The sequence below is a fragment of the Trachemys scripta genome, chromosome 15, assembly GCF_013100865.1.
Source record: "Trachemys scripta elegans isolate TJP31775 chromosome 15, CAS_Tse_1.0, whole genome shotgun sequence".
Taxonomy (NCBI): domain Eukaryota; kingdom Metazoa; phylum Chordata; order Testudines; family Emydidae; genus Trachemys; species Trachemys scripta.
In genome coordinates this window covers 17,618,750-17,634,136 of record NC_048312.1, presented here as the reverse complement: position 1 = coordinate 17,634,136, position 15,387 = coordinate 17,618,750, and the positions used below count along the sequence as shown (strand labels likewise).

Sequence of the window (15,387 nt, the reverse complement as noted above, 5' to 3'; positions counted from 1 at the left end):
TCACAAATAACGCAAGGGGCAAGGTGGCTTTGTATTGATTTTAAGGCTGGCAGAGAGTTGGGAAGGATGCAGAGAAGAATAAACGCATCACACCTGAAAGATACACACTTTGACCACCATAGTTCCGTGTTTGAGAGCATCAGAGAAATCAGCACCCAAAGATACCGAGGTGCTCAAAATTGCTCCTACCTCTGGGCAGGAATGTTTTCAACACCCATCACCCCTGATTTGTGCCACACGGGCTCTGGGGACATCAAAACATTGTTTCTTTGTGGCACATCTTGGGCACTTCCCCCTCTCTACTACTTGCTAGATTCAGTGATTTCTGGTCTTGATCCACAGCAAAGGCCACCTCCATTGACTTGTGAGTGTGCAGTAACTGCAGGATTGCACCCCCATCAAAGACAGGACATGCAGATGCTTAACTTTCTCCTTTGTCAAAAGTTCAGTAGCAACACAATGTTAGAGCAGTCAGTGCCTAGACCTCTGTCAAGCGGAAGGGAAGGGATGGCCGTTGTGCTCTGAATTGTCTTAGGTTTGTGTGTGTAACTCAGACATTTTTAAAGCGAATTTAGCACTGGCAAAAGATGTGGGCCTGCCCATCCTGGAGCACATGTGACTCCCTCTGTTTAATCACAAGGCAAGGGCCGTCCAGGCAGTGGCAATGCAAGGTTCTTCTCATCCTAACCGACCTGGGGTGTATGCATGTGTCATCTTTAGGGGGGGAAGGATCACTTGGTGCCAGGGGCCCATTCATTATTTGGCCTGACTGCCGACAGAGCAGCTAAGTGTTAATTTCTCTTACCTGGGATGGTGACTTTTGTTCAGGGAGATCCTGAAATTCATTTTAGGCCACAGAACAACTATTGGCTCAGAACACCACTCAGGCCAGTTGTACCAGTGTGAATTTGAACCCATTTTGTTCACACAGGGGCTTGACAGTGGCTTGCAGCAGTTTAGCTTAAGTCAACTGGGAACAGGTTTAAAGTAGAGGAAGCTACTTGCCCACCAAAGTAAGTGGCTTGCACCTCTTTATATGTTTTTAGAGCTAGTTTAAGTTACACCAGTGCAACTTTCTCCTACAGATAAGACCTCAGTAACGACTGCACTGGGCTGATTTCAAGCCACAAACAGAGCTGGAGAGCTCAGAGTCCCCAGTAATTCCCAGCCCCCCTTAATATTGTTTGCATGCAATATGACAGTGGTATATGCCTGCCAATCCCATTGCTTCATACCTTTGATTTGTAAGCTGTCTCCTCACGGAACTATTGTTCATTGTATTGGTTAGGTACTTCATTTTGCCACTCGATGGTGTAGGCGATTTAGGCAAGTTGCTCACTGAACTGTTAACACAATGCTACAGTGAAATCCGAACGAAGCCCAGAACTTTCTCTCTAGGATTGCAGGTGTGCCACTGCAAAGCAGCAGAGAGGTACAGTATTATCTCACACACTCGAAATAGCTGCTGCTTAGGCATGTCTGTCACCTATTCTATTTAAATAACCCCACACGTTTCCCACCACCCCCGTGTATTTAGTACAAAGGTAAAGAAGAATCGTGGTGCTCGATGCATAACAGTACCTGGGCCAGTGAAAGCCCCCAGACGAAGAATAAAGAGAACAGAAATAATGGGGCTGTACAATCAGAGTAGCTGACAGTCCCCGCTTCACAGAGCTTACAGTCTAAACCAGTGGTTCTTAACCTTTACTGCAGCCTGCACTCCCCCTTTGGTTCTCAGAGTATGTTCTCGCACTCCGTCTCAAAAATCGTTGAAGTAGGTCAGTTCTTTAAACCTAGATATATTTTTTGTTTGTATATTACCGTAATCATTAAAAAAGGTTTCATGTTAATAAATACATAGTTTGATGAACCAAAGTAGCTGTACTTACGTGCCTGTGCTTAATTTGTGTTTTCAATGATTTATCTTCTAAAAACATCTGACCTGTGTCACACCCCCAGAAAGGGCATCGTGCACCCAGGTTAAAAACCACTGGTCTAAACAGCCAAAGGACATAAATCCTGCAATGTTTTGCTCTTTTATCTAAAACCAAACCCAGCCTTTGCTTTGAACCCAATTCCCAGCCTGAGGATCTGTCCACAATCTCCTCAGCCCATCTCTAATGTTGGTTTGCTTGTAGTTGTTACCTGAAGTTCAGGGTCTGTGTTTGCTGCAATTGGAACAACCAGCATATATCCAGCCAGCCACTGAGCAAATTGCCCGTATCAATGTGTTGCAAACTGAAGTTTAACTCGAATGCATAAGTGGTGCTCGCTGTGACTGAAGTGTCTTGGGTGAAGACTGCCTGCCAACAGCCAATCTAAGTCTCAAATTTTTATCCTCCTAGTTTTGCATTTGAGTTGAGGAGTTTAAAAAGACATGTCTACAATGAACTCTTGCAAAATGTATAAAAATGCCAGCCTGTAATGGAACTGAAAGGTACGCAGGGAAACCAGGTACGACAACATATGAGAGCTTTGCAACCACATGTATATTACAACAGTTATTAAACAGGAGAGCTCAGCAAAGATTTGCCAGGAAAAGGAGTTAGAAATTTCAGTAATACACAAAGAAAGTCAGTTTCGAGGAAATGCCACAATGTTTCCTGTGCCAAGATTTGGACACATGCTTATTCTGTTCAAACTTATACACTGCAAACTATTTTAAAACAAAAAAAATCCCCATTCTTTTCAAGCTAGTTTGAACTTCCTATAATTTACAGAAAGTCATAATCGTATCCGAAAGAGTCCAAAGTCTTTATAGACAGATCTGCTAAAGTATGATGAATCATTTCCTTGTACTTTGTAATGCCATAGTCCTAGAAAATATTTGAATAAGAGCAGTCACAACGGCAAGTGTTCAAAAGGAAATAAAAGCTTTTAATGAAAATATTTCACCAAAAGTTCTTGGCTGCAATTTTATATAAAGGCAGAGTTCTTTTAAAACAAGACACTGTTACTAGAAATGCATTATTTACAAATCTGATTGCAAAAGCATGACTCAGCTCCTGAGATGGAGTAAGGAGGGGATTCCTGCTGATTCAAAATGTCGGGGAGGAGCAGTGGAAAAGAACTGTTCTGTAGGACCAGTACCTCGCTGGGCAGCGAGGATGGTAACAAACAGGGTGTAGAATATTAGGAGGTTAAATGCGATGGGCTGATACAAGTCTCTTCTTCCTAAGATCTTTAGTTTGGAAACATCTTAATATATGTGGGGCTGATTCTGGAAGGGATTTAAGCAGCTGAGGTGAACAGGTGCAGGGTGTGCATGCCCTCTGATATCACATTATCCTAATGAGGTCTCTCTCTAGTTGGACACTGCAAACAGGAGGTATCAGATGGCTGTGATTTCTGGGACTGTTGCAAGCAGTTAACGAAAGCAGGGCTCTCTCTCTCCTAGGAGAGCAGAACTCAGTCCTGTTACTCTGGGACGACAAGGACAGGTTTAAAAACTAAATCTACAATGCTGCTTCTGACTATTCACTTGCCCCCTCTGGAGGCTGATCTGATCCCATCAGTGCCACGCTGCCTAAGGGCCAGAAGGGGGGACACATGTTTCAGTGGCTACCAAGACAGAACAACAAATGGGCCAACATGGTGGCCTAACTGCTCTGCAGTGCCAAGTGGAGGCTCTGGATTAGGCTGCCAGTCCTGAACAGCTGCTTCCCAGGCTGTGGCAGAGTTTGGGTGGCTGCAGACACAGCTCCTTCAGGCCCATGGATTTATGTTGATTGACAGCAACCTCTCCGCTCATTAACAAGCAGTACAGATAGGCTCCAGAAGCAGTCCTTGGGCGGAATAAGAGTGGCTGCACAGGGGCTCAAAAGGGAATGGAGGTGGAGAGAGGACAATAAGTAACACCCCGCGTTCCAGCAAAGAGCTTGGGGGGAAGACTAAAGCAAGGGGTACAGCATCATCACTGATTTCCACCAGTTCACTCAGCTGGCAGGGACCTGTCTCATCTGGAAGCGACTCCCTGAAAAAGGCGCTCGCTCACCACCACGCCTGTTCCCTGAGCTCCAGTCCCGACAGGAGATGGTTCTGCTTAATCTGCCAAGCAACGAAGTAGACAAAGAGGCCCTAGATAATCAACAGTCTGAAAGAGTAGTGGGGGTGCCCATTCCACGGCTGTAAAATCCACCATAACCCAGGGCTTCGAGGAAGATGCAGTTGGAGGAATGTAGCTCTCTAGAGAACAAAGCCGCATTAAGGAGCTTTAACAAAGCAGTGATTTTCTTCCCCACTAGAAGGGTAGGCCAGTGCTTTCCCTCCCCAGGACAGCCTGCCTTTCAGGCCCCTTGGGGTTGGTGGGAGGCTCTTTTTTGCTGTACTGCTCGAGTGACAGGCTCTCCACTCTGCTACCAGGAACTGAAGTCCCCAAAGCCTGTGCTCCTTTTCTCTTTCTTCACAGCTGCACTGGTTGAAGGCCCCTCATCATCTGCTGTTCGTTTTCTGCAGCCAAAATGAAAACAAATATCAGTGACTGCTAATGTTAGCTGGATTCCTTTCCCTTCCAAGTGTGATCTAGAATGGAGCTAGCCTGTCACATACAAATTAGAGAGACGCTTTGGCTGCAGCACTGAGATGTGGTTTGCAGGGGGTTGAAGATGTAGGGTTTTTGGCTAGCTCATTAAAGAGAGAGGGGCCACTTAAAATTTTGGAGATGGTTCCAGGTTTGGATTTTGAATACTCCTGAAATGTGGAAGGGATGGGGGGGTTTGAAGCTATGGCTTTGGTTCAGGCCCAGCACATAGGAACACAGACAAATCAGAAAGCATGAGCCTGTTCGCTTAGTGTTTTTAAAAGCAGAAGGGTTTTGCAGTTAGCTGGGCACAATGCAAGAAGTGGGGGGCTGTGTGACATTTCCCACCCCTCCCAGTGCTGCCAAATGCATCTTGATCCAGACTAACAGCAGCCCGTGCTGCTATTCCTGGCATCCCTTGAGCAGAGACCCTTGAATCCTGCAGAAATGTACTTGATTGCCAAGTCCCATGAGGTGGCTGATAGGGATCAGACTGAAACCACCAAAGGTTTCATTGGAGACCAGTCTCACACATGTTACAGAGAAGACTGCAGGGATGAAAGACATTGGGAAAAAACCTCAGGGAACCGGTTGGCCCACTCAGCATAGACTATTAATCTTGCAAACTTTCCTACATGTTTCCATAGTAACCACGGTGGAGCAGGAAAGCAATTTTAAGTTCAACCGAATCTCAGCACAATTTTAAAACAAAACAGAGGTGAACAGCAGCATTTTGTGGCTAAACTTTTAAAAGACCCAAATGATTAACAACGTACATGTGCTGGCTAAACTTACAGGACACATTTTCAACTGAATGGGCACCAAAATCTCCCAACTGCACAGACATACAGGCTTGTCAACAGCTGAGGTCTGTACATACAAATACATGCCTTTGCGTACACTATGATGTGACAGCCATATTTGTGGGAAGATTTGGTAGAAGCCTGTTCAAAACATAGCAGTACAAATTCCTTTTAATTTTCCAAAATAGTTGAAAAGCTGGGCCAGGGTTTGGCGCTCGCCCTTGGAAAGCTAAACTATCAACAGTACAAGGTGTGTGCAGAGAAATGCTGCTTTAGGAGTTCTTGGTAACAGTGCAGAAGGGAAAACTCAGAAGACTGAATTCAGGTCCTGTCCAGGAAGTGATGGACAGGCTCCTCAACAAAGATTATAAAAGTGTTTGTAACTACACACATATGCGGTTAATGATCAGCTGTGGCTTTTACATTGAGCCTTTAAAAGAAAAGTTTGCTTTTTTTATCCTTAACACAATAGGGCCAGACACTGACTGCTGTGATTGGTACACCAATTTCCCCAGCAAGGTCCATCGGCATCACACAAACAGCTAGTATGTGACAGTGTCTCCCATACAATACTGGGCCTGTAGTTCTAGTGCCAGAGGGGAAAGGGGAGTTCCCCGTGCAAGACAGCACAAACACTGAACAAAGCACAGTTGTGCAAGGGACTTACGCTGCAGTCATATTAATATACTTCCCAATGCCCTGCCGGTAAGTTTTGGGAGCCTGGCTCTCTTTCTTTGGCAGGACAGCCTTAGTCTTGGTTTTGGCTGCTTCCTCCTCTTGTCGGGCCTTTTCTCTCTCTGCAGAGATCTGAGAGAAATGAGTATTGTTAGAATATGTTACAAGAGATTAGTTCAAAGAAAAGGCGACTGTGTCAAAGCGCTGTGTAGCGGCAAAGCACTATAAAATACTATCGCTGCCAGGACTTACAGTGCATGCTTGGCTAAGTGCCTCAAGGGGGCCACTAGGAATGAATGGTCTATGGCCATCACTCCACTGCAGGTGATAAGCAACTGCCATTGGGAAGGCAGAGGTAACACTGGGGAACATGGGGGAGCCTTTATAAGTCTGGTGTATTACGAACCTTGCCTCGCTTCACTCTCCAAACTACTATCCACTCCAACAATAGTGTATTTCTAGCAAATGAGACAGCCTCAAACTGCAGCTGTTCAATGTTTGCTTGTAAACATAGGTGTAATCACCCCAGGGGAAGACAAGAGAGGGATGCAACATGGGAGGAGTACGAATTCCCAGAGAAGCGGACAGGGCTACAGATTAGAATTAAATATTTCTTTGCAAACCGATCAAACAGATGATTCCCTCCTCACCTGAGCATCTGCCTCTTCATACGGATCAACAAAAACAGTTATTGATTTAATTCGTATTTCCTCCTGGAAACAGAAAATTAATTAAAATTAAAGGTACCAGAAGCTGCTAAGTGAGTTGGTTTCATTTTCCTGAAGGTAACTTTTAAAAATAAGCAGTAACAGTCTGCATTGCATTCAGGGGACACGCACACTCTCCCTTTGTTTATTAACCCTTTTGGTTTAAGTTTAAGTAATACCTTGGGACGATCTGTTTTTGGATCGCTGTCCACATTCTCCATAGCTGTCAGAGCCTCAAAACCACCAACCACTCTAAAACAGAAGAAAGGACTTATTTCCAGCTGTACCAATGGAACATTAACCACTCATTCTGGAGGGTGGTTAAGCAGGTGTTTCCCCTCAGCTTGAAAAGAGACGAAGCCATGCTACATGCGCTTCGCAGTCCGAACGGCTGACAGATGCCTAGACACCCAGGCAATAAGTGTCCCATGTGGGCCAAAGTGAAGGTTTTAAAACCAAGCTGAACATTCTTAAAGGAAGGAGATAAAATCAACACACTGGCAAGTCATTCGAGGTCTGTTAATATTGTGACAACCCCTTAAAATAGCAGTTGGGAACAAAGGAATTAATACTGGTTTGTCACAAATTATAGCCCACCGCAGCAAACTGGTTTTGCTAGAAGCAAGATAATTACTTCTAGCATTATTAGGCACTTTCACTCTAACAACTAGCCCTGGAACTTTATAAATCACGAATAATAAAGGCCCCATCCAGCAAGGGACATAACTACACATGTGGCTTTAAACACATAAGTATTCCTGTTGAATTCAATGGAACTGCTCATGTGCTAAAAGTAAAACATGTGCTTAAGTGTTTTTCTGGATTGGGGCCAAAGTGCAAGATGTAAAATAATTCAATATAAGGGTCCGAATTCAGTCATCGGGAGGTTTTGATGAAAGGGAAGGAGTTAGTTGCCCTATGCACCCAGAAGCCTCCTGCTGAGGAATTTTAGCAGTGTCAAATCACCTGTACTAATTCTTCACTCGGTGCTGGAAAGGGGCCAGACACTGTAAGGATGAAATTAAACTCCAGGTGTAGCTATATTTTCTCAGTACCCAATTTATGGCTGTCTGATTTAAGTGCTGATCTTTCACTGTGGTGAAGTACATGGTGTGCACACATTTAACAAGTCAGACTTAATGATATCTGATCAGAATAAAAAGACTTCAGTTTGTGAAGGCCAAATGCTGGATCAGCATGAATTAAAATGAGGGTCACTGTGAAAATGATGTGACTTTGGATTCTACCATAAAGTCCTCTAGAATCAGCAATGTTGTTGTTAAAACTGATATTCAGAAGTGTGATAACACAGGACTTGAATACAATGGAGCTAATTCTGAGTCTATGGAGGGAGATATCTTCAATGAGGAACAGCTGGGAGACCTACACAGAATTAATCTCAACTCTTTCACTTGGGGGAAATCTGACCCCAAAAAAGCACTTAGTACAGACAATAGACCCAAATTAAGTCTGTCTCAAAAGCAGGTAATAAAGTAACAGACCAATATAGGCATAAATGCTTTTGCAGAAAGAAAAAGGTGTTTAAGAAAGAAACATTTCACTGTTATTCTAAAATCTGAAAAGCTCTAAAAAAAAGATGGCATAATGACTCCATTAAAGAGATGCTCTTATGGAATTATACCCTATAGGCACAAGAACACCTTAGCAATGTACTAGGAGCAATGTTACAATGAAAACCAGAACATTTCACACTGATTGGAGTGTTCTCTCCAAATCTAATGCTCTATTGTGTTCCTTTAAATTACTGTTCCTGCATGGAAACACCGCCAGATCAGGCAGGGTCACGCTGAAGCTTTTACAATGTCAAGCTGAGTTGGAGAGCAGAGGTCTAGCAGGGTCTCTTTTTCAGTCCATATATAAAAATCTGGGGCCCATTTCAGTACTAGTGTTCTCTGTTCAGCTAACTGGGTGTACTTGCTAACTTTACAGGTGCAATTGTGGAGGTCACTTTAAATCTCACAAGCTGTTAGAAAATAACATCACACAAGCATCAAAAAGTATTCTTTGTACTGTGCTTAGCTAAGAGTCCTTCCTCCGACTTCAGTGGGCATTGGATCAGTACACTATATATACAAGGGTTTGTTAATGCTGCTTCACTCAGAACTCTTATGGCTATTTATCTTTAAATGTTACACACTTCCCTTTGTGATGTGTTTTCTCTTCGAAAGGAAAAAGCTGGTCTAGCTACCACTCCATGTGGACAGAGGGAACATTTTTGGTAACAAGGCATTTGGGGATGGACAGACGGAGGCGCACACACACACACACACACACACAAATTTGTCATCCATGTGAAAACAGCAACAATAAATAAGGAACAAAACTGCCCCAGTAAAAAATAATTTACTTGTTTTTGTTCTTTGCTTCGGGCTAATTAAAAAAGCCTCTGAATCAAGAATATGGGAGGGCTTCTGTAAAAAATATCTGATAGCAATTCTGGTTTTCTCAGGGATGGAACTTTTAAAATAACTGTCACTCAGAAAACTGAACCATTTTATAGATTTAAGGCAGCTTTATGACAATTATTAGGATTATAAAAAACACTTAAGTCCAAATTCTTGTATGCCTTGCATTAATTCTGTGCTCAGGCAGGCAAAATGAGAATTCGGTTCACTAACAAAAATCACCATGTAGTACAAGCAAAACCACATGTCACCTTATATAATTCTCTTCTTTCCATAACATGGATTCTCGATTATAACCTCTAAACACACCAGGCATTAGCTTAACCCCTTCAGATGAGAATGCCTCAATCAAGAAGCAAGTAGTATTAAAAAGTACTTTGATGTATTAATATTCATTACATATTACATTTTGGTGACATATTACATGCTTCTAATATAATTTCCTCATCCTTGCAGACCTTTCACAGATATTCAGCTCTAACAAGACTGGAAGTTATTTGGGACAGCAATAGGCCTTTCTTGATGCTGATATTATCACACACTGTTTTTCAAAGAAATCACTACCTGTTAGGGCAATTAAAATGGTTGAAATACTGTTTGGTGATGAAACAACTGTATAGCAAGCTGGCAACCTACTACTTACATTGTTCATACACTTCTTGTAAGGGTTACATGAATAAAATGCAATTGACCAAAACCAACTTTGTTTGTACGATGGGGATTCTGAGGGGCAAATGTTTTTTCCCCTAAGGCCTTGTCTACACACAAACACTGTACCACTTTGGCTATACCAGTGGAGGTAAAGCAGGACAGCCCCCCTAGTGTGGACCCACTTATATCAGTATAAATGTGCTTATAGCACTATATCTTAGTCCCATATAGAAAGGGAAATAAGTTATACTGGTATAAAGCACCTTTATATTGTTATAACTGCATCCACACTACTATTGGTACAACTATCCAAAAATAATCACATCCCTAACTTACAGTTTAACTGATACAAAAACTGTGGGTAAACCAGGTACAAAGGGACAAAAAAGTAAGACCAAGGCAGACAGAAAATGACAAAATGATCCAAGCTAAAATAATTTCTAAATATTTGTGCAGCACAATCTTGCTACAATTATTAATTTTGTTGCTGCTGCACCGCTTTACAAAATCTCTCCGTTTCAATCCTCAAGGGTCTTATCTATATTTTACAGTTAGATCCCAGCTTCACATGGCTGTTAAACAAGAAAGAAATATTTATGCAAGCTGGAGAAGTCTCAGGTTTTTTTGAAACTCTAGGTAGCACCCAGGGGAAATCTTCCCAGAGTTCCATAGAGTTTCCAAAACCCTGCACACACTTTTGAGAGTTTATAGCAGAAACCCAATTTTCATCTCCTCCTCCAGGCTGCTATCACAGATTCACTTATAATGCTGAAAATTAAACAAAACTCTAAAGATGTGCTCTCTGTATTTTTAATTGCCCCTGAAGCAAACTTATGATTTGATACAGGAGGATTTTCTAACCAGTAGTTCCATTCATTATCTTCTTGTGTTTTCATGATGGTTCAGAAGCAGCCAGATAGCTGAGCACTGGAAATCTCAATGAAATATTCCCTTACCCCAAGGCTAGACCTCCTACAATATTCATATATTTTGCTGGTATTTATGGATCTTCATCTTTCGACAAGATGAAAGAAAATTATTAGAAATCTTCTGTTGCCAGTACTTTTTCAAAGTCTGAGTGCCATATCTAATGCAACTAGTTTAGACTCCATATATGATCTACTTTTACATATTTATCACAGCAGGGAAATGATGAGAGATTGTACTCCAGAATCCAAATAGCCTCAAGGGTTTAGTTCTTTTTCTGAGATCCATCACTCTGTTGCTCCATCCTTATGTAGAACCTACAATATTTTGAAATCTGCTACCATTTTTGTTATTAACTAGTGTTGTTAAAGCCTGATGTGAAATAATGAAGTCTACCTGGCCTGTGACAGATTACCAGGGCTCAATACTGCCTACACTTATTAAAGAAGGGTGGTCGTGTAGTAAAGATGCTAGACTGGAATGCAGGAGATCTTGGCTCAGTTCCCTGCTCTGCCATAGACTTCCTGTTTGACCTCAGGCATGTCACTTACTCTCACTCTGCCTCAGCTCTCCATCTGTAAAATGGGGATGATCCATCCTCTCTCACCCCCCACTCGGTCTATCTTGTCTACTTCCATTGTAAACTCTAGGGCAGGGACAGTCTATTACTTTGTGTTGTACATTGTCTAGAACAATGAGGCCCTGATTTTGGTTTGGGTGTCTGGCTGTTACCATAATAGCAATAATAAAAAAAACTCATTACTGTGAGTACTCATAATAATAAGCACTACATTCAGTAGTAAGAATTTACCTGACTGGACCCTTGAATTGTATCTTGTCTCATATGATTGTGTAGCTAGAAAACAACAAGCAAGAATGCTGTCACAGAGACAGCGGAGGGACCACTAATTAAACTAGGAGCTCCAGTACTGATGGTGCTGATGCAGGAGAGAGATGAAAGTTGAAAGACTAAACAGTGCAGTATAAAGGGAAAAAACTGAAATGGACAAGAAGGACTGGATCAATGAACCTTCTGAAGCCTCCTTTGGTTTGGGGAACACTGAAAAAAGCTTGCTTTGATCATAGCAGCAAAAATGAATCTATACGTTGCCATTGGGTTAGGAGAAGAGAGTCCAAACTGCTGAAATCTGAAAGGCCCCAGCAATGATTTGCAGTTTGTAGCAGCTAGAGGCTTAGTCAGGAACCAGGCACCACTGTGCTGGGTGCTGTACACAGACCCTGCAGTTTAACAGATCAGGCTCTGGGTTTATAAAAATGTCTTTTTGGGACGGTCATAGGAGGCATATGATCCAGGCCTTAGTTTACCATTATCAGTACATTTTTGTTTAAAATGCACACAAAGACTTTTGCTTAGTCAACCTAGTGCCTATGTTAGGGGTTTTTCCTATTGCTTTTACTCTTCATTGCAGACACTGTTAGTTTCATACCGACTGGCATTCCAGCACTTTGGCAGAACTTTCACTGGATTTGCATTCAGTAATGAGGACACTAGTCTCTATTTGCTGGTTCTAAAATCATTAGCTAAATTAACAATTTACAGCTAGCTCCTAGTGACCGTGAATGTGGCTGACCAAGGGAGAGGAGGAGTTGGATTAATTTTTCCTTATGAACCAAGTTGCAGATCCTTTGCTCCAGTGAAGTCAACAGACTTCTTTGCCCTTCGCTGATTAACATTCCCAGTTATTTACATTAACATTTGATAGTTATAGAAATGAAGTTGTATTAATCTAAGGGAGCTTCCCAGCCTGTTTGCAAATATGGCTATGGAGTTACACTGTTATCTGTTAGGCTACGGGGTTCAGCACTGTGGCTCTTCACTTCTGCGGATGCAGCTATCCGTGGACCATTTCTGTGGGTAACAGCGCAGATATGGATAAAAATGTTGTATCTGCGCAGGGCTCTGACAATAAGAGTGGGCGGGCAGCTGTGAGGAACCCTGGCACAGATCCTCCACCTGCCCTGGGTCAGGGGCTTGGGGGGCAGGGACACCGGGCGGGTGGAGCGTCCGCTGTGGCTCCTCACAGCTGCCCACCTGGCTCTTACCGTGGCCAGGCTGCGGCGGGGGAGTGGGGGGAGAAGGGCCAGGGGCTGCTAGGGTACCCCGCCCAGGACAGGTGGAGGGTCCACTGCGGCTTTCCCCAACCCAGCTCCGGCCAGGGATGGGGGCAGCTCGGAACTGCAGCCCGGCCATAATAAGAGCCAGATGGGCAGCTGTGGGGAGCCACGGCCGACCCTCCACCTGCCCAGGCAGCTCCACAGATCTTCTCCCTCCCCCCAGCCAGGCCAACATGGAGCCCAACGGGGGAGCCACGGCAGACCCTCCACCTGCCTGCAGTGCGGGGGGGGGGGGGGGAGTAGGCTGAGAGCAGCCCCCAGCAGTGTCCCTGCCCAGCCAAGGGCAGGTGGAGGGTCCGCAACTCCATGCGGGCTCCCCATGCGGCTCTCCCCATTTGCACTCCGGAGTTCCACAGATAATTTTTGAGGGTCGCGGATTGGATGCAGATACAGCTTTGTGTATCTGCGCAGGGCTCTAGACATCAGCTTTGTCCTAGAAGCAAGACTTTGAATTTTCAGGGGGGGGGGGGGGGGGGGGAAGAGGAGAGACTATTCAATCCCAGCTTCTTCAAACTGCCTTGCTAATCAACTAGCTCCCAATGCCTGAAACTTTCAGCTTTTCCCTCTCCCTAGCAGCCCCATGGAGAATGAGGCAGGGAAACGGGCAGAACAGATAGGCAGACTAAGAGACAACGTGCCTGGTCTCCCGTCTCCCCCCCCCCCCCCGCATGGATGCACTGGTAAGGAGGGCATCCCCCAGGCAGAAAGCATTAATGGGTTTGGGGGAAAATGTGGAGGTAATTCTGCATTTTTCTCAGTAAAAAGTATTACAATCCCAAGGGGAGATCTAAGAGCCTGGGTCATGCCATACTGGGTAGAAATGTTGAATTTCACACAAATGAGAACACGGGGGGTACGTCTACACTGCGATAAAAAACCCACCGCACCAAGTTCCAGAGCCTGGGTCAGCTGACCCGAGCTTTCAGGGCTCAGACTGGGGGGCTAAAAATAGCAGTGTAGATGTTCGGGCTCCTTTCCTCCTTGAGAGAGCTCTGAGCCCAAACGTCTACACTGCAATTTTACAGCCCAGCAGCCCAAACCCAAGTCAGCTGACCCGGGCTTAGCCACGGCTGTGCCGTGGGTCTTTTATTGCAGTGTAGCCAGAGGCTAATGGCTCGACAACTGGCTGCAGAGGTTAAATAGTCCAACTGAACTTCAAAAGATGATATTTAAAGGGATTTTGCTGACTCGCCCCTTATCTGCCTAACCGAATAAATGAATGCCTGTAATAACCAAAGATACAGAATACACACTGCTTGTGCAATACAGCGTTCATTATATATAGGTTCATTAACTCATAGACTTTAAGGCTTGAATGCATTAGATCTTTATTGGTAAACGATGGTAAACATCAACTTCACCGTACACACAAACCCATGAAAAAGTATTTCCTTTGATGATTTAAATTTACACATAGGCAAAGGAAAAAAACTGTGCTCAAGAACTTCTTGATTTAACTAGATTTACTTTATATACTTCGATGTGTGATGTTCACAATTGTGTGTTTTAATGGTTATAAAGGTTTAACTCTGAATCTCAATGTCTACTGTCACAAAATAATGGTCAGACCACTCCATAATTTCCCACAACTATGAAAATTTAAATCAATAATAGGAAAAAAATGCTTAAAAATGAACACTGATATTATCAGTCAAAATTATAATAATATAAAAATCCAGTTCTGCCAAGCCTAATTATATGCTGTGATTGTCAAAGCGCAGGAAGTTGTAATACTAACATCAACATGACAAGATTCAATACGCCTAACCAACACACTAATGCCCATTAAAGCAATTATTTCACGTACACTGAAGAAATAAAACTGTGGGTTGGGTTTTTTTGGGTTTTTTTTTGCCTGTTCTACTACACAAATCCTGTGCATAAATTGCATCACTTGCAAAGGAACAAACTCATTGAACCTATATATGGAAAAGCTCACAAGAATGCCAACAGAGGCAGTATTGGATATTAAATTTATACTCTACTTATTTCACCCACCAGGGTAAAATCTGTTTCAAGAATAAATTCCTGAAACTCTGTACAACAGTTACATTACAATAAAAAACATATGCCACAAATTCAGACCAACATCCTGTCTTATTCTTTAATGTCATAAGTACGCTATACAAATGGCAATTGATCAGTCTGCATTCAACATCAGTTACGCTAAATTTAGAAGGTGGCAGAGCAGTGGAAGTGGTGAAGGTGAAAATAGGTTTAATGTTTTCCAACCAGACTGGCCCTTAAAGGTACCTCTTACTTAAATTATAGGGTGTTATTCATGATTTGTCCTGAATTGACCTAGTCAGTTTCTGAGACACGCACAAAAACAGATCTGTTCAAAGGATACCCTATAACATAAATGAAGCTGCATTCAAGTCATTGTACAAATTTATATTAGGACAACTGGGATAACTGAAAAATTTTCTCTACATTTCCAACACACACATGACGATACTCATTTCTCAGGGTAACTACCTATTTACCTCAGCAAAAAGAAAAAAGTCCACAACAGTTTGTTTTATTTTCCATGGAGCATGATA

General features: G+C 43.1%; 1 protein-coding gene across 1 annotated transcript in view; it reads right to left on the bottom strand.

The window, feature by feature from the left end:
* Positions 1-2,856: 2,856 nt before the first annotated feature.
* The window catches only part of PPIL2 (peptidylprolyl isomerase like 2), a 153,703-nt gene continuing 141,172 nt past the window's right edge, over positions 2,857-15,387 (bottom strand). The window contains exons 17-20 of the mRNA XM_034791061.1: positions 6,884-6,956; positions 6,648-6,710; positions 5,990-6,129; positions 2,857-4,449 (exon numbers count right to left, since the gene is read on the bottom strand). Of these exons, the coding sequence (XP_034646952.1) occupies positions 4,356-4,449; positions 5,990-6,129; positions 6,648-6,710; positions 6,884-6,956 (370 nt within the window). The 3' untranslated portion in view covers positions 2,857-4,355. The remainder of the gene's footprint in view (positions 4,450-5,989; positions 6,130-6,647; positions 6,711-6,883; positions 6,957-15,387) is intronic.